Below are 25,587 nucleotides of genomic sequence, written 5' to 3'. Positions count from 1 at the left end.
ATACGCTGTGGAAGGTATTCGTGAAAATGTTGTGATTTGCCGAGTATGATAATCTTGTCTCGTCTTTGTATTGTGAATTACAAATGTGTGTGATATATCTGTATTTCAAACTGGTGCTGTTTGTGGGTGATACCCCCAGACAGATTGGCATCAGCACTATCCAGTATGCTTGATGGCCTATCAAAGGCAATCAGCTATACAATGAACCCATTGAGAGAAGACAGCGGTTATACCTATGAGTCAGCAGGACATGTAGAGTAGGGTAGGGTAGGGTCATATCTGTGAACAGGGGACTGCAAGTATCCATGTGCTGTGAGTTTTTGTTTGGGACAAAGGAAGTACAAGGCACATGGCAAAGGATATAAAAGGCATCTGCATCTTCTCCATTCTGTCTTCAGTCCTGCTTCTCACCTCTGGACTAACTTCTCTACAAACTGAAGCCCTGAACAAAGGACTCAATGACCTATCCAAGCTTTGGATGTATTGCAGAGGGACTCTACAAACCAGCAAACTCACCAATACTGCTAAGAACCCAATATATAGACTCTGGAGTTTTGTGTATGTATCTGACTGCTTTTACCATTTAACAGCTCTTTTCATGTTGTTTTCTTTTCTAATAAACCTTTAGTTTTATATTCTAAAGGATTGGCTGGCAGCGTGGTATTTGGGGTAAGATCCAAACTAATATTGACCTGGTAATGTGGCTGGCTCTTTGGGGTTCAGAAGAACATTTTGTATAGTGAGCAGAGTTGTTTAATAACTCCTCACTGTACTGGACCTGTGTGCTGATTGGGAGCCAGAGAATGGGAGTGCAATAAAGGGGGCTGTGAGATTTCTTTTCTTTTTTTCTGCTTCCTGATAACCAGTGGGGAGAGAGGAGGGGATCAGGAGCACAGTTTGTGACTGGTTTGTGAGTCTAATTTCAGTGTTAACCACCAGTTTTGGAAGAATTAGCTCTCCTTTATGCAGCCTGCCCTGACCTTGGCATTTTCAGTGTTGGCTATCTTAGGCACCTATGGGTCACATTGGCATAGTTTTGGTAGGATCCACAAAACCAGAACATTTGGGTTTGGGATCAGGACCCCACGCTATTCAAAAGTTTAAATTTGATACGGAAAACATTAAAGGTGGAAGTTAGTCACAATGAGTGATCCACAATCAAAACTACACGCCATGAGAGACAGACAGCGTCTTCGGCATGAGAGAGAAATGGCCGAGAATACAAGAGAAGCAAGCCTTGGTCCAGCTGGAAAAAGAAGTTGAAAAGAGAGACAGAGAATCTCACAGGAGGTGAATGGAAATGCTGCAAGCTGAGACAGCACTTGCAAGACTTAAGCTCCAAATCAAAATAGTGAAAGAACACCAGAAACTGTGTCACCCTGGAAGTCCAGCTCCTCTCTACAGCAAAGATTAGGATAGAATCTGTCCAGTTTATAACAATGTTGGTATGTTGTTTGATAATGACATGATAAATATGTTTAATCAGGTTGATGTCATAACCCGGTCCCAGAGAGAGTATGAATGTGAATCTTCCGCTTTATCTGTAACTAACAGGGAGATTTGTGAAGCAGGGGTGTATGACTCTAAGGGTACGTCTATACTTACCTCCGGGTTCGGCGGTAAGAAATCGATCCCAGAAGATCGATTGATCGCATCTTGTCTAGATGCAATAAATCGATCCTGGAAGTGCTCGCCGTCGACATCGGTACTCCTGCTCCACGAGAGGAATACGCGGAGTCAACGGGGGAGCTTGCCTGCCGCGTGTGGACCCGCGGTAAGTACCTTGTAGTTCGAACTAAGATACTTCGACTTCAGCTACGTTATTCACGTAGCTGAAGTTGCGTATCTTAGTTCGAACTGGGGGGTTAGTGTGGACCAGCCCTAAAGCAGTTGTCTGTGGTTAACCAGGTATGCTATGACAAGGAAGAGCATATCTCTAGTCTTGAGATTGTGAAAAATAGCTGTTTGTCTAGTCAGAAAAGCAGTTTATATGTTGAAGAAATTTCTGAATGTCTGTCATAATATCTCAGAAGTGAATCTGGAATTGGATGAAGCACAGAAAGAACTCATTGCTCAGGAAAATATTTCTCTAGAGCAGATTAAAGTTGATGTTCAGGTTAAAGCCCTAATTGAGGAAGGAAAGGGCAGATTTTTGCGGGTGATGGATTGTTGACAAGTGAAGCTTATAACAGTAAGTTTGAACAATGTAGAAGCAATTTGCTTAAAGTGGCTCAGTATGATGAGCCACTGTCTGTGAAAAGCTGCAGTTTTTCTGTTGTGGGAAATGTCCCAGTTGCTAAGTGTCAAAAAAATCTCAGATAACCTTTCTTTTAAAGACTTCAGTGTGGGGGGCTGAAGAGAAGGTTTAAAGGGAGAGATTGACATAGAAAATGTAGATGAGCCTAGGCAGACTTGTGAGCTGATGGCTTTGTATAGTCAGCAGTGTGGAAAAACAATGTTAGCGGGACATAAGTATCCCTATGCCTTACGTGCTACCAGTGCGGAGAGTTGTGACCAGGAAGGAAGTGCTCCTAAACCTGTGTCTGTTAGGGGCAATGACTTGCCTATGGAGAGTTTCTCCAATTGTTTGTCTGGTGCAAATAGTGCGCCTGCTGAAGGAGGGTGTATCTCCAGTCCTTTGTTTTTGGAGCAGACAGAAGGAGCCTCTCAGTTTATGCTGGTTGAGCATTTGTCAGTTGTCCCAGAGTTTGTTCTGGACTTAGCTGAAACCCAGGGAGGAGTGTTCCTAAACTTGTTTCTGTTAGGGAAAATGACATTATCACTAAGTTGCATCTGATTAATGTCATAACTAGGTTCCAGGGACCGGGCAATTCTGGTACTTCTATCTTGCCTGTTGCTAGTGCGTTGCTGGGTAAAGATATGACAGCTCTGTTTAATCAGGTTGATGTGACCAGAGCACAAGGGAAGCATGAAGGTGACTTAACTGTGTTACCCACTACCGTTGTAGAAACTTGGAACAAGGAGGGAATGATGGTCCCTAAGCTTCTGTGTGGTAACCTGCATGTTGCCAGTGAGAAAAGCTGCAGAGGGAAGGCAAGTACCATGTGTATGGATCCACTGACCTTGCTTTAGAAAGATCCAGCATGGCTAGCTTAGAGAAGGTTCCAGATGGAGTGAAAATTGTTAGGGAGTTTGAACAGCCCTATAACCAAGTGACTGTGCTTGGCCAGCATATTGGGGAGAATATGTTGCTGGAACATGAATGTCTCCTTGATGATTCTTTAAGTGAACAGTTTGTGTCTCAGGTTCAGAGGGGAAACTGGGTAGCTGAATCTGCAGAGCAGAACAGTCTTATGATTGAACCCTGAAGGATGCAGGAGGGGCAGAAAAACACTCACCCCTATGTGCTTTGGATATATAATATATGGAGATATACCTATCTCATTGAACTGGAAGGGACCCTGAAAGGTCATCAAGTCCAGCCCCCTGCCTTCACTAGCAGGACCAAGTACTGATTTTGCCCCAGATCCCTAAGTGGCCCCCTCAAGGATTGAACTCACAACCCTGGGTTTAGCGGGCCAGTGCTCAAACCACTGAGCTATCCCCCCCCCCCTTATAGTCTCATAGTCTCTTAGGCCTGGTCTACACTAGGCGTTTATGTCGAAGTTAGCGCCGTTAAATCGAATTAACCCTGCACCCGTCCACACTGCGATGCTATTTAGTTCGACATAGAGGTCTCTTTAATTCGACTTCTGTACTCCTCCCCGACGAGGGGAGTAGCGCTAAATTCGACATGGCCATGTCGAATTAGGCTAGGTGTGGATGGAAATCGACGCTAATAGCTCCGGGAGCTATCCCACAGTGCACCACTCTGTTGACGCTCTGGACAGCAGTGCGAGCTCGGATGCTCTGACCAGCCACACAGGAAAAGCCCCGGGAAAATTTGAATTTGAATTCCTTTTCCTGTCTGGCCAGTTTGAATCTCATTTCCTGTCTGGACATCGTGGCGAGCACAGCAGCACTGGCAACGATGCAGAGCTCTCCAGCAGTGATGGCCGTGCAGTCTGGGAATAGAAAGAGAGCCCCAGCATGGACTGATCGTGAAGTCTTGGATCTCATCGCTGTGTGGGGCGATGAGTCCGTGCTTTCCGAGCTGCGATCCAAAAGAAGGAATGCAAAGATCTACGAGAAGATCTCTAAAGACATGGCAGAGAGAGGATACAGCCGGGATGCAACGCAGTGCCGCGTGAAAATCAAGGAGCTGAGACAAGGCTACCAGAAGACCAAAGAGGCAAACGGACGCTCCGGATCCCATCCCCAGACATCCCGTTTCTACGAGGCACTGCATTCCATCCTCGGTGCTGCCGCCACCACTACCCCACCAGTGACCGTGGACTCTGAGGATGGGATACTGTCCACGGCCGGTTCCTCAGACATGTTAGGGGACGGGGAAGATGAGGAAGGAGATGAGGAGGGCGAGGCAGTTGGCAGCTCTCACAACGCTGATTTCCCCGACAGCCAGGATCTCTTCATCACCCTTACAGAGATCCCCTACGAAGCGTCCCCAGCCATTACCCCGGACACAGAATCTGGTGAAGGATCAGCCAGTAAGTGTTGTAAACATCTAAACATTTATTTTTAACAAAACAGGAATATTAACAATTAAAAGAATGGGTTGTTCATGATTAGTGTGCCCTAGGCGCTTAACGGTTTAGTAAGGGGCAGTGCAAGTTTTGAAAAGAAATCTAGCAATGTCCGGTTTTCAGTGATTGTCCTGCACAAGCCGCTCTACTGTGTATTCCCTGCTACTGCAGCTACAGTAAAATGCGGTCTATATGTGCGGGGATAGAGCAGTAATCCTCCTGGGACATCTCGATGAAGCTCTCCTGGAGGTAACTTGAAAGCCGTTGCATGAGGTTCTTGGGGAGAGCGGCCTTATTGGGTCCTCCGAAGTACGACACGTTGCCGCGCCACGAGATTATCAGGTACTCGGGGATCATTGCTCTGCACAGCAGGGCGGCATACGGCCCTGGTCTTTGGAGGCTTTCCCGGAGCATTCTCTCTTTGTCGCTCTCGGAGATCCTCATCAGGGTGATGTCGGCCATGGTGACCTGCTTTTAATTAGGTAGGGGAATGTTAGTGTTGGGACTGCTTTCCCGTTCCTTTACAGAACTGTCACCGCTGGTTTGCAGCCACGCGGTGGAGGCGGGAGAGGGGCAGCCGAAAGGGATCATTCCCGGGGACAGCCGCGAGGGGGTGGGACAGGGGCAGAGTTCCCGCTTGCCGGATTGCTGGCAGCAGGGACTGACATTGATTTAAATGTGAAATGAGGCCAGTGGTAATATAAAAGTTTTAAACTGCCACAAGTGTACGGCTTACCATGTCTGCCTGCAACAGAAATTCCGTTGTGCTGCCTCGCTTCTCAAATGTGCTGTTCAAGACCCCAGGCACAGAATGCGAAGGCCGAGAATTCGACCTTGTGCTGAGTGCGCATGTGAAAGGTGCTGTGCATGGTCTTGTTCACAGAGAAAGACTATGTTCTTTGTTCACAACTACATTTATCTTTCAGAGGAATTCACTCCCTTTTTCCCATTTCCACAGCCCCGTCTGCGACTGTCTCACAACCTAGCCTGGAATCACACTCCCAGAGGCTAGCGCGGATTAGGCGTAGGAAGAAGAGGACACGGGAGGACATGTTCTCTGAGCTTATGGCCTCTTCCCAAGCCCAGGCAGCACAGCAGACCCAGTGGCGGGAGAACTTGACCCGAATGCACCAAGCCAACATGGATCGGGAGGAGAGGTGGCGGCAGGAAGACCAGCAGGCGACTCAAACGCTGCTTGGACTACTGAGGGAGCAAACGGACACGCTCCGGCGCCTTGTGGATGTTCTGCAGGAACGGAGGCAGGAGGACAGAGCCCCGCTGCAGTCCATCTCTAACCGCCCTCCCCCGCCACCAAGTCCCATACCCACCTCACCCAAAGTGCAAAGAAGGAGAGGCGGCAGAGTCCCTGCTAACTCTCACTCCACCCCTGCAGAGAGCTCTAGTAGCAGAAGGCTCTCATTTCCCAAAATTTGAAAAGTTCTTTCCTTCCTGCCTGACACAAGCCCACGTCCAAGTTTCACCTCCCAATGCCATGTGTAGTTGATAATAAAAAATTCGTTTCTGTTAACTACTGTTTCAATCATGTTCTTTTGGAGGAGGAGGGGAAAGGGGGTTGGAAATTGGACAGGACAGTCTCCTTTGGCAGGGTACATAGTCGGGGGCAGGCACAGCAGCAGGGCACATACACAGTGCAGTGATGCAGTGACTAGTTGCCCCGGTTAGTCTGGGAGGTTGTTTTGATGTAATGTTGGGGGGGGTGGGTTGCTCTGTGACTTTGTGGCGGGGGAGGGCAGTTACAGATCTTAAGCGCCGGTCCTTAGACAGGATCACAGAGCCACACAGCATGGGATCTGTAACCGTCCTCCCCCTGCCACAAAGTCAAATAGACCTCCCATACACACAGTCCCGATCAGGAGGGGTGACAGGCTCCGTTGAAACAAGCATCCCACCGCAGCGGAGCCTGTCAATCCTTGAGTTTAGAAGCTGCATTCGCATCACAACACTAGACCCGCCCCGCACCACAGTCTGCGTCCCAGTTTTAAAAAATTCCCGCTAAAACAGTATTAAAGAAAACGGTGTGCTTTAACAAAGTAGAACTATTTTTATTTCGACACGTGTGTTGGAGGGGGGGTGAAGGGGGTATGTAACTGGATAGGATAGTCAACATTACCTGGGTAAAGAAACGGGGGCAGGTTTAGCTTCTCAGTACACAAACTATAAAATCACAGGTTACCCTGCTCACTCAGGAACTTTGCTTTCAAAGCCTCCCGGATGCACAGCGCTTCCCGCTGGTCTCTTCTAATCGCCCGGCTGTCTGGCTGTGAGTAATCACCAGCCAGGCTATTTTCGTCAACCTCCCACCCCGCCATAAAGGTCTCCCCCTTGCTCTCACAGAGATTGTGGAGCACACAGCAAGCTGCTATAACAATGGGGATATTGGTTTCGCTGAGATCACAGCGAGTCAGTAAGCTTCTCCATCTCCCCTTGAGACGGCCAAAAGCACACTCCACCACCATTCTGCACTTGCTCAGCCGGTAGTTGAAGAGTTCTTTTTCAGTGTCCAGGGCGCCAGTATAGGGCTTCATGAGCCAGGGCATTAGCGGGTAGGCTGGGTCCCCGAGGATGACTATAGGCATCTCCACATCCCCAACAGTTATTTTGTGGTCCGGGAAGTAAATACCTTGTTGCAGCCGTCTAAACAGACCAGAGTTCCTGAAAACACGAGCGTCATGAACCTTGCCCGGCCATCCCACGTAGATGTTGGTAAAACGTCCCCTGTGGTCCACCAGTGCTTGCAGCACCATGGAAAAGTATCCCTTTCGGTTAATGTACTGGGTGGCCTGGTGGTCCGGTGCCAGGATAGGGATGTGAGTTCCATCTATGGCCCCACCGCAGTTTGGGAATCCCATCGCTGCGAAGCCATCTATGATCGCCTCCACGTTTCCCAGGGTCACTACCTTTGGCAGCAGTACATCAACGATTGCCTTCGCTACTTGCATCACAACAACCCCCACGGTAGATTTGCCCACCCCAAACTGGTTCGCGACTGACCGGTAGCTGTCTGGCGTTGCAAGCTTCCACAGGGCTATGGCCACTCGCTTCTGTACACTCAGTGCAGCTCGCAACCGGGTGTCACTGCGCTTCAGGGCAGGGGACAGCAACTCACAAAGTTCCAGGAAAGTTCCCTTCCGCATGCGAAAGTTTCGCAGCCACTGGGATTCATCCCAGACCTGCAGCACTATGCGGTCCCACCACTCAGTGCTTGTCTCCCGTGCCCAGAATCGCCGTTCCACGGCATCAACATGACCCATTGCCACTGTGATGTCCTCGGCGCTGGGTCGCCTGCTTTCTGACAGGTCTGTGCTACTCTCAGACTTCAGGACATCACCGCGGTGCCGTAGCCTCCTTGCCTGACTTTTCTGCATCTGCCTCAGGGAAACCTTTATGATAAGCTGCGAGACGTTGAGAGCGGCCACAACTGCAGCGATGGTCGCAGCGGGCTCCATGCTCGGAGTACAGTGGCGTCCGCGCTGTCAATGACTGGAAAAGCGCGCGAACTGTTTTCCCGCCGGCGCTTTCAGGGAGGGAGGGCGGGAGTGATGGACGGATGACGACAGTTTCCCAAAAGCACCCTCGACTCATTTTGTTACCCAGAAGGCATTGCCGGCTACACCCAGAATTCCAATGGGCAGAGGGGACTGCGGGAACTGTGGGATAGCTGACCACAGTGCACCGCTTCGAATGTCGACGCTATCACCGTTAGTGTGGACGCACAAAGTCGAATTACTGTCCTTAGTGTGGACACACACGTTCGACTTTGCAATATCGATTACAAAAATTCGATGCAAGTAAAATCGAACTACTCTCGTAGTGTAGACAAGGCCTGAGTGCACTCGAGTACATCTGATTCCATGTGGAAGCAGAGATTGGTAATGCAAGGACAACAGCACCCTGCTTCTAGGGCTAGAGAAAATGGATGGTATCTCTTTAAGAAAGAGTCCAGCCTTGGAATAGATAACAGATGAGAATTTGAAAACTAGTGTCTGGGTAGATGCAAATTATCTTGCTGTCAGAGATGGGAGTAGGGGGATGGAGGGGAGATTTGCCTATAGGTGTTTGCATAGAGGATACACCTGGCCAGAGTTTGTAGGGATAAATTAGCCATTTTCAAGAACTCCTAGCAAGATATGAAGGTACAATCCACTGTTGATCTAACCAAATATTACCATGGGTTGTAAAGGGATTCAGTAACATTGCTACATCCACAATAAACCTTACTAAGAAAAAGCCTGTTATACTAAAACATGATTTTGATAAACCATTTGTTATACACTGATAATTCTGATGTTGAACTGAAAACTGTAATAATACATAATCAAGAATGAGAATTACTGTGATGCATTAAGCAATGTCTAGGACACTGCACCCCTTTCTGCATCAATTTTGCATGGGGGAAGTGTGATGCTGTATGAAATAATGTGAGACTTTATGATATTATTGATATCAATATTATAAGATTGCAATGAATCTCACCAGATACGCTGTGGAAGGTATCAGTGAAAATGTTGTGATTTGCTGAGTATGATAATCTTGTCTCGTCTTTGTATTGTGAATTACAAATGTGTGTGATATATCTGTATTTCAAACTGGTGCTGTTTGTGGGTGAAACCCCCAGACAGATTGGCATCAGCACTATCCAGTATGCTTGATGGCCTATCAAAGGCAATCAGCTATACAATGAACCCATTAAGAGAAGGCAGCGGTTACACCTATGAGTCAGCAGGACATGTAGGGTAGAGTCATGTCTGTGAACAGGGGCAGGGTCGGCTCTAGCTTTTTTGCCGCCCCAAGCACGGCAGGCAGGCTGCCTTTGGCAGCATGCCTGTGGGAGGTCCCCACTCCCGCGGATTCGGTGGCATGCCTGCAGGAGGTCCGCCGGTCCCGTGGCTTCAGCGTACCTGCCACCAATTTGCTGCCAAAGCCGCGGGACCGGCGGATCTCCCGCAGGCAAGCCGCCAAAGGCAGCCTGACTGCCGTCCTTACAGGGACTGGCAGGGTGCCCCCCAATGGCTTGCTGCCCCAGGCTTGGAGCGCTGGTGCCTGGAGCAACCGCTGACAGGGGACTGCAAATACCCATGTGCTGTGAGTTTTTGTTTGGGACAAAGGAAGTACAAGGCACATGGCAAAGGATATAAAAGGCATCTGCATCTTCTCCATTCTGTCTTCAGTCATGCTTCTCACCTCTGGAGTAACTTCTCTACAAACTGAAGCCCTGAACAAAGGACTCAATGACCTATCCAAGCTTTGGGTGTGTTGCAGAGGGACTCTACAAGCCAGCAAACTCACCAATACTCACTGGTGAGCTGGAGCCAGTTCGCGGGAACTGGTTGTTAAATTGTCCAACCGGTTCCAAAAGGGCTTCTAAATTTAACAACCAGTAAGTTGAAGTGATCCAGGAGCGTAGTTAGGGGGGGAGCAAGGGGAGCAGCTGCTCCCCTTGTGCACATTATCCAAAAGTGGCGCCTTAGGCGCCAACCCTGTGAGTGTTCCAGCTCCCCGCCCCACGCCCCATCCCCAGCTCACCTCTGCCTTCTCCTCCTCCCCTGAATGCTCCGCCCCACTTCTCCTCCTCCCCCTTGCTTCAGTTCAGTTCAGTTCCCAGCTGTTCGCACGGGAAGCCTGGGAGGGTGGAGAAGCGGTGCGGCGGCTTCGTGCTCAGGCCCAGGGAGGTGGAGGCGGAGCGGAGGTGAGCTGGGGCGGGGGGACCGGCCGCGCCGCAGCAGGTAACCTGGGGGGCGCACAGGGGAACCGCTCCCCGCCCTAGCTCGCCTCCGCCTCCCTGGGCCTGAGCGCAAAGTCGCCGCTTGCTTCTCATCCCTCCCAGGCTTCCCGCGTGAACAGCTGATTCGCAGGAAGCGGGGGGGCTGCGAGCTCGGCCTGACCTGGAGCTGCGCGATGGTGGCGTGGCATGGCTGTAGCGCCGCCAGCCACCTCCAGGCAGCGTGGTAAGGGGGCAGAGAGCTGGGGGGGGGGGTTGGATAGAGGGCAGAGAGTTCAGGGTGGTGGTCGGGGGTGGATAGGGGTCGGGACGGTCAGAGGGCGAGGAACAAGGAGGTTGAATGGGGGCAAGGGTCTTGGGGGAGCAGTCAGGAAGGAGGGGGGGTTGGATGGGGCGGTGGCAGGCAGTCAGGGGCAGGAGTTCCAGGGGCAGTCAGGGGACAGGGAGAAGGGGTGGTTGGATGGGGCAGAGGTCCTGGGGGGCCATCAGGAATGAGAGGAGGGGTTGGATGGGGCGGTGGGGGGCAGTCAGGGGACAGCGAAGGGGGATGGATGGGGCAGGGATCCTGGGGGGGGCATCAAGGAACGCGGGTGGTTGGATGGGGCAGGAGTCCCGGGGGGGGCGGGGGCGGGCCACGACCCCCTTGTGGGGTGAGGAGGGAACTGGTTGTTCAGATTTTGGCAGCTCATCACTGCCAATACTGCTAAGAACCTGATATATGGACTCTGAAGTCTTATTTATGTATATGACCGCTTTTACCATTTAACACCTCTCTTCTTGTTCGTTTTTCTCTTCGTGTTCTTTTATTGTTTTCTAATAAACCTTTAGTTTTAGATTCTAAAGGATTGCCTGGCAGCATGATAGTTGGGGTAAGATCCAAATTAATATTGACCTGGGGTAATGTGTCTGGCTCTTTGGGGTTCGGAAGAAAATTTTGTATAGTGAACAGAGGTGGTGGGGTTTTTTTTTTGTTTTTTTGTTTTTTTAATAACTACTCACTGTACTGGACCTATGTGCTGATTGGGAGCCAGAGAACTGGAGTGCAATAAAGGGGGCTATGTGATGACATGAATAACGTTATTGCCCAAGAATCTGATCCTGTAACAGGCAGAGCACCCCCAGCTTCTCTGACTGATTCATAAAAATAACATTGTTCATACTCACCTATCTCACAACGTTGTCCTATCCATTCCTCTGGGCAAAAGCAGCGTCCATTTTTATACTCTCCCTTGTTTCCACAGATCAGAGAGGATGGGGATGAGGTTTCTGTTTAAAAAAAGAAAAAAGTTGACAAATGGAAGAGCCATCACAATGCTTTCATTATATTCTATGAGTCACATTCCAGCAGATACGACACAGATGTCCCATTTCCATCCCCAACCTGCCAAAATATTGCCATCAGCAGCAGGAGTATGGTGCAGAAGTGTCCCATCTCTGCTTTTGGGCTCCCTTAAAAACTTAGGCAAAGGTTGTTCTGTAGAGCCTCCACAACAGGAGGAGCTGAGAGTCTATGGCTTAGGCATTTAGGATACACTTACACTGCACCTGGGAGATGTGATTCCCAGCACGGCTAGACAGATGTGTGCTAGCTCCACCTGAGCTGGCATGTTAAAAATAGCAGCGTGGCTGTTGCAATAACACTGGCGGAGGTTCGAGCTAGCCACCCACGCTCAGACCCAGGGAGTCAGGTGGGCTTACACTCAGGTGTGCAGCTCGAGCCACCACCTATGCTGAAACCTCCACACTTATTTTTAGCACGCTAGCTTGAGCTGAGCTAGTGCAAGTCAGTCTACCGGGCTGGAAATCACCCCTCCCAGCTGCAGTGTATGCATACTCGCTTAGGCCCCAATCCTTCAAGGAGCTCCGCATGGGTGAACTCCTGCACCTATGTAGAACCTGGATGATTTCAATGAGATTCCACATGGAGCTCCGTGCAAGATGCGAGCCATTGATTCTATGGTGGTAAAGGGCCCTAGAAATACTACAGCCAAGGGGACAATCGCACAGACCAGAATCACTAAGAAGAGTTCTAGGTTGAGCTGGGGGTGCAGAGTGTAATTTATAAAACACACATATGCCTGCAAACTCAGCATCATCGAGGCTGTGGCCAACCCAAATAGAACTACTAGGCTTTCTTCTGGCAACTAGCAGAAGTTGCTAGATCGCAGGCCCTGGTTCTCATGGGAGACTTTAATCACCCTGATATCTGCTGGGAGAGCAATATAGCGGTGCACAGACAATCCAGGAAGTTTTTGGAAAGTGTAGGGGACAATTTCCTGGTGCAAGTGCTGGAGGAACCAACTAGGGGCAGAGCTTTTCTTGTCCTGCTGCTCACAAACAGGGAAGAATTAGTAGGGGAAGCAAAAGTGGATGGGAACCTGGGAGGCAGTGACCATGAGATGATCGAGTTCAGGATCCTGACACAAGGAAGAAAGGAGAGAAGCAGAATACGGACCCTGGACTTCAGAAAAGCAGACTTTGACTCCCTCAGGGAACAGATGGGCAGGATCCCCTGGGAGAATAACATGAAGGGCAAAGGGGTCCAGGAGAGCTGGCTGTATTTTAAAGAATCCTTATTGCGGTTGCAGGAACAAACCATCCCGATGTGTAGAAAGAATAGTAAATATGGCAGGCGACCAGCTTGGCTAAACAGTGAAATCCTTGCTGATCTTAAACGCAAAAAAGAAGCGTACAAGAGGTGGAAGATTGGACAATTGACCAGGGAGGAGTATAAAAATATTGCTCAGGCATGCAGGAGTGAAATCAGGAAGGCCAAATCACACTTGGAGTTGCAGCTAGCAAGAGATGTTAAGAGTAACAAGAAGGGTTTCTTCAGGTATGTTAGCAACAAGAAGAAAGTCAAGGAAAGTGTGGGCCCCTTACTGAATGAGGGAGGCAACCTAGTGACCGAGGATGTGGAAAAAGCTAATGTACTCAATGCTTTTTTTGCCTCTGTCTTCACGAACAAGGTCAGCTCCCAGACTGCTGCACTGGGCAGCACAATATGGGGAGAAGGTGACCAGCCCTCTGTGGAGAAAGAAGTGGTTCGGGACTATTTAGAAAAACTGGACATGCACAAGTCCATGGGGCCGGATGCACTGCATCCGAGGGTGCTAAAGGAGTTGGCGGATGAGATTGCAGAGCCATTAGCCATTATTCTTGAAAACTCATGGCAATCGGGGGAGGTCCCAGATGACTGGAAAAAGGCTAATGTAGTGCCCATCTTTAAAAAAGGGAAGAAGGAGGATCCGGGGAACTACAGGCCAGTTAGCCTCACCTCAGTCCTTGGAAAAATCATGGAGCAGGTCCTCAAGGAATCAATTATGAAACACTTAGAGGAGAGTAAAGTGATCAGGAACAGTCAGCATGGATTCACCAAGGGGAAGTCGTGCCTGACTAACCTAATTGCCTTCTATGATGAGATAACTGGCTCCGTGGATGAGGGGAAAGCAGTGGATGTGTTATTCCTTGACTTTAGCAAAGCTTTTGATACAGTCTCCCACAGTATTCTTGTCGCCAAGTTAAAGAAGTATGGGCTGGATGAATGGACTGTAAGGTGGATAGAAAGCTGGCTAGATCGTCGGGCTCAATGGGTAGTGATCAATGGCTCCATGTCTAGTTGGCAACCGGTTTCAAGCGGAGTGCCCCAAGGGTCGGTCCTGGGGCCGGTTTTGTTTAATATCTTTATTAATGATCTGGAGGATGGTGTGTACTGCACTCTCAGCAAGTTTGCAGATGACACTAAACTAGGAGGCATGGTAGATACACTAGAGGGTAGGGATCGGATACAGAGGGACCTAGACAAATTAGAGGATTGGGCCAAAAAAAACCTGATGAGGTTCAACAAGGACAAGTGCAGAGTCCTGCACTTAGGACGGAAGAATCCCATGCACTGCTACAGACTAGGGACCGAATGGCTAGGTAGCAGTTCTGCAGAAAAGGACCTAGGGGTCACAGTGGACGAGAAGCTGGATATGAGTCAACAGTGTGCTCTTGTTGCCAAGAAGGCTAATGGCATTTTGGGCTGTATAAGTAGGGGCATTGCCAGCAGATCGAGGAACGTGATCGTTCCCCTTTATTCGACATTGGTGAGGCCTCATCTGGAATACTGTGTCCAGTTTTGGGCTCCACACTACAAGAAGGATGTGGAAAAATTGGAAAGAGTCCAGCGGAGGGCAACAAAAATGATTAGGGGTCTGGAGCACATGACTTATGAGGAGAGGCTGAGGGAACTGGGATTGTTTAGTCTCCAGAAGAGAAGAATGAGGGGGGATTTGATAGCAGCCTTCAACTACTTGAAGGGGGGTTCCAAAGAGGATGGAGCTCGGCTGTTCTCAGTGGTGGCAGATGACAGAACAAGGAGCAATGGTCTCAAGTTGCAGTGGGGGAAGTCCAGGTTGGATATTAGAAACACTATTTCACTAGGAGGGTGGTGAAGCACTGGAATGCGTTACCTAGGGAGGTGGTGGAGTCTCCTTCCTTGGAGGTTTTTAAGGCCCAGCTTGACAAAGCCCTGGCTGGGATGATTTAGTTGGGAATTGGTCCTGCTTTGAGCAGGGGGTTGGACTAGATGACCTCTTGAGGTCTCTTCCAACCCTGACATTCTATGATTCTATGATACACAGTCGTGCTGATTTTGCATTGTGGGTGTGCCTGTTTTGGGAGACACCTGTCCCAGTTCCAGCACTTGTCCTTATTCCCAGCATTTAAACCAGATATCTTAACCAGAACAAGTTATTTTATTAGAAGAAAGTGGCCACATGTTAATCCTTTATATGTTGTATCGCCACTATGTTGTTGTGTCTACACTACTGTATCCTTCCAGGATTAGCACTATTATACGTACAAAAATTTAATATGAAGCCTCTGGGATCTGCAACGAGGACCCAAGACTCATATAAGCTGCACTCTGGAAAAGCATGTACATCTAAGAATATGAAAAAACTCTTCCACATATTGGTTACAATGTCATTATACACTGTAAGCTCAAAATAAAAATTTGTTCCATTTAATAAAGCACAATGGAATTTAGTGAAAAATTCCTCAAAGCCACAGGAATTCCACTTGCAAAACTATTGCAGGAAGGACTAGCAAATGTCCCAGTGTATTGATAAGTACAAATATCTAGCTCTGGACTGCAGGGACTTAGGCGTTCTATTCCTGGCCCTGCCACTGGCCCGCTGAGTGATGCTGGAAAATTCATTTACCGCCCCATGCCTCAGTTTCCCCCTCTGTAAAATGGGGATAACGACTGACCTCCTTTGTAAAGCACTTTAAGATCTGTAGATAAAAAATGTTATGGAAGAATTAGGTATTATTATGACATTTAAACAATACAGGGTCAAACTCTGCTTTAAATCTGGAGTAATTCCAATTAAGGCAATGGAAATACTCCTGATTTACACCAGTATAACTGAAAGCAGAATTTGGCTGAAAGATTTTTATAAGTCAGTTTGTATAGAATATTTGCTCAGTTCCAGTCTCTTCTAATGGTTAAACCCACTGAGCCAAAATCTGCTCTCCATTGCACCACTCTAAAGACCCGATCCCTCTCCCATTCAAATCAATTGAAAGACTTTAGATTGGTTCCTAGATCTCAAGTTAACTCCCCTCCCTAACTTCAGTGGCGTCACTCTAGATTTACAGTGGTGTAACTGACAGCAGAACTAAACCCACTGTCTTCTTTTAACCTGCAACTAGAAGAGCAATCCGAAGGAGCAGCTCGGGGAGCTCTACCATCAAGGTCATATAACAAGAATTAGCTGCCTGCAACTGGTTTTTAACTTGTATCTTCCAGGACAATGTAATCAGGTCCATCAGCGTATACGAAAGGGAAGTATAGGGCACAGATAGGGAATCAGCTGGTTTGTTTTATCACAGACACCTGGTAGTACCTACTATAAAGGAGGCTGTAAAATGTTCCATGAATACCCTTTATTTTCACATTCAGTTTTGGAGCTATAAATTCCCACACCTAGTCTCTGGCTAAAGAGATATTTTTTTATTCAGGCATTTGAGTACAATCCCTGCATTTATCTTTGAGTCATGGGAGACTGGGAAAAGAAAAATCCAATTTTTTCCAACGAAAACAATTCTAGACACACATTTTGAACAGTGCCACAAGAAAAATGGAGAGCACAACACCTGGCATGAACAGAGCCCTCACTGAGGAATAGGCTTTGCTCAATAATAAACATGATAAAGCAATTGAAAAATCACTTTGATGCATGCTCATGTAACAAACACACAGTGGCCACATGTGTAAAGCTACCTTGAGCATCAGTTGGAATCAAACTGAGGAACCGTAGCACCACCACCGCCTACCATTAAGCTAGAGGAGTAATTCCTTCGGGACTGAGTAAGTAGCAAGTTGTTGCAGTCTTAGGATATGTCAACATTCAGCTGGGAGGTGTGCGTCCCAACTTGTGAAGATGTACCTGCATTAGCTCTGCTGAAGGTAGTGCCTCAAAGTAGCACTGTACCCACGGCAGCCCAGGTGGCTGCTTAGGCTAGCCACCCCAAGTATAATTCCGCCCAACCTCCTGCGTTCCTGCCTGGGTAGCTGCCGCCTACACTGCTGCGGAGACACTGCATTCTTGGGTACTAGCTCAAGCCAAGCTAGCACAGGAATGTTGACACATGGTGTAAATCACACTTCCCAATTGAAATGTAGATATACCCCTTGATACATCTACATTGCAATAAAAGAACTGCAGCATGGCCACGGCTGGCCTGGGTAACCTGACTCCAGCTTGTGGAGCTTGGACTGCAGGGCTAAAAATGGCAGTGTAGACATTCAGGCTTCGGCTAGAGCAGAGGTGGGCAAACTACGGCCCGTGGGCCACATTCTGCCCGTGGGACCGTCCTGCCCGACCCCCGAGCTAGCCCCCGGCCCCTCCCCTGCGGTCGCCCCGCAGCCTCAGCTCGCTCGCTCCGCCGGCGCAATGCTCTGGGGCTGTGAGCTCCAGGGACAGCGCAGCTGCAGAGCCTGGCCTGACCCGGTGCTCTGTGCTGTGCGGCGGTGGCAGCATGTCCTGGCTCCAGCTGGGCGGCACGGCTGTAGCATCACCAGCCACCGGTGCTTCAGGCAGTGCGGTAAGGGGGTAGGGAGCGGGGGGGTTAGATAGAAGGCAGGGGAGTTTGGGGTGGTAGTCAGGGGGCGGGGGTCTGGATAGGGGTCGGGGTGGTCGGGGGGGAACAGGGGGTTGAATGGGGGCAGGGGTCCCAGGGGGGGCAGTCAGGAAGGAGGGGGGTTGGATGCGGCAGCTGGGGGCAGTCAGGGGCAGGGGTTCCGGGGGTAGTCAGGGGACAGGGAGAAGGGGTGGTTGGATGGGGCAGGGATCCCGGGTGGGCCATCAGGAATGAGAGGAGGGGTTGGATGGGGCAGCGGGGGTCCGGGGGTGGTCAGGGGACAGGGAGCGGGGGGGGGGGGGTGGATGGAGCAGGGGTCCCAGAGGGGCCGTCAGGGAACAGGGGGATTGGATGGGGCAGGAGTCCCGGGGGGGCGGAGGGGGACAGATAGGAGGTGGGGGCTGGGCCACGACCCCCTCCCCTAACTGGCCCTCCATACAATTTACGAAACCCAATGCGGCCCTCAGGCCAAAATGTTTGCCCTCCCCTGGGCTAGAGCCTGGGCTCTGAACCCCATGAGTGGGGGTGACTCTCAAAACCCAGGCTCCAGCCCAAAGCAGACAGTTACGCTGCTATTTTTAGCCCCAGCCCAGCCCGAGCCCCACAAGCCTGAGTCAATTGACCTGGGCTCTGAGGCTTAGTGGAACTTTTTTTTTATTACATTGTGGACATAAGAGGCTAGCCATGAGTGAGATACATGGACACATATATGTACTAAATCAGTATATTATACTCAGCAGGCTAATGAATGCACCAGTTCAGAACATGTTCTGTGAATTGTCAAGTGTATCACTTCTGATCATGCTAGCATTTTTAGCAAATAATGCTAATAAAACCATGTCCCATTTATAACATGAACATATATTCTCCGAGTGCCTGACCAGTCAGGCAAAGAGCCTACTGCTACTCTTACAATCTTGCTGAGACAGTGTGCCCGAAGGAGAATGCAAATTATTCATTAAAATCCTACCAAAAAAAAAAAAAAGAGAGAGAAAGAGACAAGATCAGGCATGGAAGAAAAATCACAGATCACAGAAATTTCAGGACGCTCCACAGTATTTGTTGCATTCTGTGAAGTTCTAAAAACTTTAAGCTTTCTTTAAAAATAACTGTCCTTTTTTTCTTTATAAAGACAAAGCTGTCCATGTGGACAGTTACTCTGAGGCAGGTTAGTGTGGGGTAGCTTTACACCCAGCTTGCCGTGAACAAAATGTTTGTGCAGACAAGCCCTCAGATGTGTCGTACCCAGATGTCCATGAGGAATATGGAACACTGTCTTTTTTTTAGTACAACTCAATGCATCTGTGTAGTGAGTCTACTAGCCATCATGTTAACCATTAAATCCAGATTGCCTCTCCCATGGAAAAAACTGCAGGAGGGAAGGAAAACTTGTCCAGGATCTGAATAATTTCATTGGCACTGAGGAGCTTGATTCCCCCACAACATGTCATGCAATGAGCAGTGGGGTTAGCCTTCAGAATCTGTACATTTTAAGGCACCTGCTGGAGGCCAGGGACCTCTGCCTTTCCATTCATTTTCTCCTTTTGCTCTCCCTGACTCCCAAGCAGCAAGGCTCTAGTACAGGGATTCTCAAACTTGGGGTCGGGACCCCTCAGGGGGTCACGAGGTTATTACATGGGGGGTCGCGAGCTGTCAGCCTCCACCTCAAACACTGCTTTGCCTCCAGCATTTATAATGGTGTTACATATATTAAAAAGTGTTTTTAATTTATAAGGGGGGTCACATTCAGAGGCTTGCTATGTGAAAGGGGTCACCAGTACAAAAGTTTGAGAACCACCGCTCTAGTAGACAAAGAACCCAGTCAGGCTCTTCTCAGAAGTCAGTGCAGCCTCAGGCTGTATTGAAGTTGTGAACAGATTCCCCTCAGTGTTGGTGAAGGATCCCTGTTCATCCCAGCCCCACTCAGCCATTCCTGGTTTATCCCAGCCTCTAGAACCCCAACCCTGTTAAGGGGTCTCTCTGAGGTGCAGTGGTAGAGGGAGGTTCCATAGATTCATAGAAGGGGCAGGAACAGAGGGTAGATCCGCACACAGATCTAGGGTGCATAGGGCAGGCCTACTTGAGGTTGTGTTAGTCATAAATTGTAAAAAGGAATGAAAAAAGATAAGGCTGACATTCCAGCCTGAAATCAAACCATTTTAAAACAAAACAAGAAAATCACAAGGCCATGATGACAAAAGCTCAGCTTCTGCACAAACATAGCTCCCATGCAGCGTCAACCAGGCAGCCAAGAGCAGAAGCTAGCACAGAGTGTCTGCCTTAGTTTAGAATTTTCAAACATATTTAATTCTGCATCAAAATCTTAATCCCACAAATTCTGCCAAATCCAAGATGGGGACTATAGCCGTATTTGTTGCTGTCTAGTTTCAACCCTGCTTCGCTGCTCTGTTCATGTGATTAGAATTTCCTGTCTCCAAATTCACCATTTTGCATGCATTTCTCTTTTTAAACTCTTTTATTTGAGGGAAGGGAACCAGTACCCTCTGCAGACATAAAATACTCCAGTATTGCCAAGCCCAAGTGTTCAAAAATCATAAAACAGGCCCCCAAAATCATGACATTGGCTTAAAAATCATGAAATTTAAAAAATAATAATTTGGGGTTCTTTTGATTTGCCTTTTGAGCCTTTAGGGTTCACATTTTCAACCTTTTCTCCTAACTGATGATGACTAGAATCTTAGCTTTCATTAAAAAGAAAAATTAAGATTCTCTTATCATCACAATTTCATGAGCTGCAGTTCTCAGAAAAACATCAACTTCCATGAGAGTTGGCAATACTGAAACTCCCAGACAAGGTTTTAAAAACCAGGGGTTCTTGACCTTTTTCTTTCTGAGGCCCCCCAACATGCTATAAAAATTCCACAGTCCATCTGTGCCACAGCTGTTTTTCTGCATATAAAAGTCAGGGCCAGCGTTATGGGGTAGCAAGCAGGGCAATTGCCTGGAGCCCCACGCCACAGGGGGCCCCGTGAAAATAAGTTTCTCAGGCTTCGGCTTCAGCCCAGGGTGGCAGTGCTCGGAGCCCTGAGCTTCAGCCCCAGGAGGTGGGGCTTTGGCTCTGTGCCCTGGGCCCCAGCAAGTCTAATGCCAGCCCTGCTTGGCGGGCCCCCTGAAACCTGCTTGCAGCCCTCCAATGGGCTCCGGAGCCCTGGTTGAGAATTACTGCTCTAAACTATATGTAGCATGCCCAAGTCCCATAGCAAACAGGAATTAAAGCAAAAAGAAGAACAGGAGTACTTGTGGCACCTTAGAGACTAACAAATTTATTAGAGCATAAGCTTTCGTGGACTACAGCCCACTTCTTCGGATGCATATAGAATGGAACATATAATGAGGAGATATATATACACACATACAGAGAGCATAAACAGGTGGGAGTTGTCTTACCAACTCTGAGAGGCCAATTAATTAAGAGAAAAAAAAAAAAAAAAAAACCTTTTGAAGTGATAATCAAGCTAGCCGAGTACAGACAGTGTGATAAGAAGTGTGAGAGTACTAAGTACTAAGTACTCTCACACTTCTTATCACACTGTCTGTACTCGGCTAGCTTGATTATCACTTCAAAAGGTTTTTTTTTTTTTTTTTTTTCTCTTAATTAATTGGCCTCTCAGAGTTGGTAAGACAACTCCCACCTGTTTATGCTCTCTGTATGTGTGTATATATATCTCCTCATTATATGTTCCATTCTATATGCATCCGAAGAAGTGGGCTGTAGTCCACGAAAGCTTATGCTCTAATAAATTTGTTAGTCTCTAAGGTGCCACAAGTACTCCTGTTCTTCTTTTTGCGGATACAGACTAACACGGCTGTTACTCTGAAACTAGGAATTAAAGCCTTGTCTATGCTTGAGATTAGCCCTGCTCCATTTCAGCCCTTTGTTGCCAGCAGCTAGTGTTGCTGTACTGGTGCAAACCCTAAGTGTAGGGAGTGGAAAAAGAAGCCATGGTTTGTATTAGTTACTCCAATTTCCAGCAGGAGTTAGGTGCAGCAATGCAAATTGCAGCTTTTCTTATCTACACTTGGGGTTTGCACTAGTGCAGCTACACCAGATGCTGGCCACAAATAGCTGAATTCCAAATAAGACAAAGCCACAAGCACACAAAAGAGTTCCTTACCCTGATGAATTAAGGCGATTATGATGTTGTACTTTCAGCTTCCCGAGTGACATCCAAGAAATACAGAATAGTTAAATTCATAGAGGCTGATAATACTTGACGAAGGTTAATCAACTGGTATATAATTACATGCCATCTCTTGTTCTTAGGCATTTCCACTCCCCATTGACACTTCAGTGGGTAATTCTCATGAAAATTTCCTTATTGAACATTTCCTTATTGAACATTGAAAATTTCCTTATTGAACATTTTCATAGGTTTCCTAGAAGGCTGGTATCTGCAGATCACATTTTTGTCCTTTTCTATTAAGGCACCAAGCAATGTCTGATTCTTTCTATTTGTATCAACTTTTGAATAGGGGCTCACACATTATTTTTTGCATAATGTCACTGTACAACACAACATGCTTGCACCAAAAAGCATAAGTACACATACACATATGGGCCTGATTTTCTTGGCCACATGTGCCCACGTGTGTGTGTGTATACATACATCTATTCATTCTTATATATTCAACAAAATCTAAAAATGTCATGGAAGATTTTATAGAAAAATGAAATAGTGTAACAAATAGCTATTACAAAGCATATATTTTATTTAAATGTGATATATATTATGTATACTATATGTTACTGCAGCCTTATGAAACTTTATTTGTCCACTTGCCCAAGGCATGTGTGTTGTTTTTTTGGGGTGCTGATGGTGGGGGTTTGTTTTTAGAGGACAGAAATACAGTCAAGTTAAATATCAATCAGGGCTTGGAAACTTTCCTAATAATTCTGCAAGGCTATTTTATAGGAATTAAATATAGCGTAAATGCACTGCAAACAAAATACTCTGTATGTGAACATTGCATATGAATAAAGTTAAAAGAAAGTTTAAAGTACCTCTTTCAATGTTATGACAACAACACAAGTTGGATGAGGTAATATATTTTATTGGACCACTTCTGTTGGTGAGAGAAGGTATGCCTACACTTAAAACGCTACAGCCAGGCACTCAGATTCCACAGAATTCGCTTTGAGGAGAATGTCCGGGATACACCTTAACACACTTAAAACCACCTTCACCAGACAAGGACACCCCACCAGAGAAGTAGATCCAGGGGCGACTAATTCTTCCTAAAAGTGGAGGGGCACGAGGCCCCACACCCACAGTGGCCCCACCCCTTCCCATCCTCTTCCCCCCAGGTCCCACTCCCCTGGCCAAGTCAGAAGCTAGAGCTGGGCTGGGGAGCCTGGGCCCCTCCACATACCCTAGGTGGGGGAGCCCAAGAGCAGCCCCCAGACTATGTCCCTGATTCCCAGGCCCCCCACCCAGGGCAGGTGGAGGGTCTGTGGCTCCCCACAGCTGCCCACGCAGCTCTTACCCAGACCCATCTCTGGCTGCCAGCCTGGCCTGGGGGTGGGGCCGAAGAGCCACAGCTGGGCCAGGGTAAGAGCCATTCAGGTAGCTGTGGGGAGCCATGGACCCTCCAACTGCCCAGGACTGCTCTTGGGCCCCTCACCCAGGGCAGGTGGAGGGTCCACAGCTCCCCTCAGCTGCCCAGGCTCCCCAGGCCACTCTTACCCATGTGGGCTCCAGTTTCCGGCCTGGCCAAGGGGCAAGAAGAGGGGCAGGGGGCCGAGCCAGTGGCGAAAAGTGGACGGGCCAGGCCCGTCCGCTTTCAAAAGTGGGAGGGGTAGGGCCTCTTGGCTCCCCCATTCCAGTGCCCCTGAGTAGATCGCATCATCGAATGGGCCACACAAATACCCAAAGAGAAACTACTTCAATATGGAAGTAACACCTCTCGCACCCCCCCCACATGGAGCTGGCCCAAGCCACTCACCCAAGGGCCCCACCCCCATGAGGCTGGGGTCGCTGGAACCCTGCCTACCTCCCCCATGAGGCTGGGGTCGTTGGAACCCAGCCTGCCCCCTCACCCCATGAGCCCTGCCTCCCCCTCTACACGGGGCTGGCATCGCTGCTCACAACCCACAGATTCCTCTGCACGGCACCCCACTTTTTTGACAAAAATTGGCATTTGATCAGTTGGCAAGAGCAAACAGGACAAATGCCCACTTTTGACAAAAATGTTGGGGCCACTAGGACAGGGCTTAAAAAAGGGACTGTCCTGTCCAAAACAGTACATATGGTCATCCTAGCAATAAAAAGTATTACCTCACCCACCTTGTGTCTCTAATATCCTGGGACCAGCACAGGATGATGAAAACAATGATGAGAAGAGACATTCCTGCTCAAGAAGCTGATGGCACTAAGAACTCAGTCAGTATTAATTATATTATTTTGTAAACTGGATAAAGCAGAAATATATTTTTATTACCTGTTTTATACCTGAGGACAAGCTGCCAAATGCATAATATCCAAAGCACTGCAGTCACTATCCCAAAAATAATCACAATCAACGCTCTCCTGTCCCAGCGGATTGAAGGCATCTTGTGTATGCACTAAACATGCCCCACTATAAAATAATACTATCAACTCACTTCCTTGTGATGGATAAACTATTAACTATTTTTCTCACTTTCAAGTTTAAAAATTTAACCCTCTCAGTCCCATTTTAAGGAAGTTTTGACATGCAAAACCAGAGATAAGGTGGGTGAGGTAATATCATTTATTGGAACAACTTCTGTTGGTGAGAGAGACTAGCTTTTGAGCTCTTTGAAAAGCTCGAAAGCTTGTCTCTCTTCCCAACAGAAGTGGGTCCAATAAAGATTTTACCTCACCCACCTTGTCTTTCTAATATCCTGGGACCTACATGGCTACAGCAACACTGCAGAAATCTAGTGTCTTTATTTAAACCATTATTTTGAGTGCCCTACAAAGTTATGGATTTACGTTTCAAGGCTCGTCTTCTGAAAATGTGCAGGTTTCCTTTGAGGATGAGGACTGAGAGATCAGATATGAAGTGATTGCTTTGTGAAAAGTGTTCACCCAGGGGTGATATGGTGTTTTTGTCTTTTATCATTTTTCTGTGTGAGTTCATTTATGGCTTATTACAACAATCTGTAACCCACTAACCCTCACCTTTTTTTTTGTCCTATGACTGCGGGGGCAGGGAGGGGTGTTAACGGGCCACTTTACCTTGAATAGTCCCTTAGAATATGTGTTAACTACTTATGCTAAACAATCTGTTCCACCTTAACAATGAGGAGTCCAGTGGCACCTTAAAGACTAACAGATTTATTTGGGCATAAGCTTTCGTGGGTAAAAAACCCACTTCTTCAATCCATTGTTTTTGTGGATATAGACTAACATGGCTACCCCCCCTTCCACCTTGTAGTTAGCTGTGACAATCTGAGTACCTTTTCCAAAAAGAGTTGTATGTCAGCTCAAAAGCTTGTCTCTCTCACCCACAGAAGTTGGTCCAATAAAAGATGTTACCTCAGCCACCTTGTCTCGCTAATATCCTGGGACCTACATGGCTACAACACCCCTGCAGCCAAAACCAGGTCATATAAGCAAACCTTTCGAGCATTCTCCATCTGATGCGGCATCTCACTTTTCTGCTGTTTTCCTGGCATTAAGTCTTATGGGCTCCCTGTGTTACAGGCAGGGGAAAGGAAGGGGAGGCTGGATAAACAGAAAAGGACAAGGAAAGAGGGGTGCCATTTAGGGAGGGTGGGGGGCACCTCCAGTTTCATACCACATTCAAGTGAAGTTTGCAGCAGGAGGAAAGATACTGCCCCTCCTCCGCCCTGCTCCACAGCCCTCTGCAGCCACCCTGCTTCTGACCCTCCCTCTCCCCCCGCCATGGAGCCTGCTGGCCACACTGCTTGTGGACAGGGAGTTTGCATCTGGATCTGCTGTGATGTCGGGGTGTACCTGGTCTCTGCTGAGCTGGGGGATGAAGGGGGGACAAGGAGCCTGTCTGGGCTGCTGCCTCTGGGTCAGGAGTGGGAGCTGCAGTTGCTGCTGTACTGAACAAGCTTTCAGGCTCCTGTTTGCTTGGCTTAAAGAGACAGCATGCTGACAC

General features: G+C 48.2%; 2 protein-coding genes across 3 annotated transcripts in view; one reads left to right on the top strand and one right to left on the bottom strand.

Moving 5' to 3' along the window:
* ADGRG7 (adhesion G protein-coupled receptor G7) overlaps positions 1 to 25,568 on the bottom strand; it is a 62,166-nt gene extending 36,598 nt beyond the window's left edge. The window contains exons 1-2 of one of the 2 annotated variants that reach the window (XM_065587720.1): positions 25,437 to 25,568; positions 11,509 to 11,610 (exon numbers count right to left, since the gene is read on the bottom strand). Coding sequence is in view for 1 of the 2 variants with exons in the window: in XM_065587718.1 (XP_065443790.1) it covers positions 11,509 to 11,610; positions 23,935 to 24,046 (214 nt within the window). In the remaining variant the exon portion in view is untranslated. Of the gene's footprint in view, positions 1 to 11,508; positions 11,611 to 23,934; positions 24,073 to 25,436 lie in introns of those variants that run through there. The other variant, XM_065587718.1, reaches the window with a different exon arrangement.
* Positions 3,847 to 6,132, top strand: LOC135976714 (uncharacterized). The gene is made up of 2 exons (XM_065573851.1): positions 3,847 to 4,568; positions 5,563 to 6,132. The coding sequence occupies exons 1-2, from the start codon at positions 3,992 to 3,994 to the stop codon at positions 6,036 to 6,038; spliced, it is 1,053 nt and encodes a 350-aa protein (XP_065429923.1). The 5' UTR covers positions 3,847 to 3,991; the 3' UTR covers positions 6,039 to 6,132.
* Positions 25,569 to 25,587: the final 19 nt, after the last annotated feature.

This window comes from Chrysemys picta, chromosome 1 (genome assembly GCF_011386835.1).
Source record: "Chrysemys picta bellii isolate R12L10 chromosome 1, ASM1138683v2, whole genome shotgun sequence".
Lineage (NCBI taxonomy): Eukaryota > Metazoa > Chordata > Testudines > Emydidae > Chrysemys > Chrysemys picta.
Note: the sequence above shows the minus strand (reverse complement) of the source record. Positions and strands in the feature narration are given on the sequence as shown.

Excerpts from the sequence above, each read along its gene's own strand:
- LOC135976714 (XM_065573851.1), top strand. The coding sequence starts at position 3,992 with ATGCAGAGCTCTCCAGCAGTGATGGCCGTGCAGTCTGGGAATAGAAAG. Across the intron at positions 4,569-5,562 it reads ATCTGGTGAAGGATCAGCCA|CCCCGTCTGCGACTGTCTCA; the intron begins GTAAGTGTTGTA and ends CCATTTCCACAG.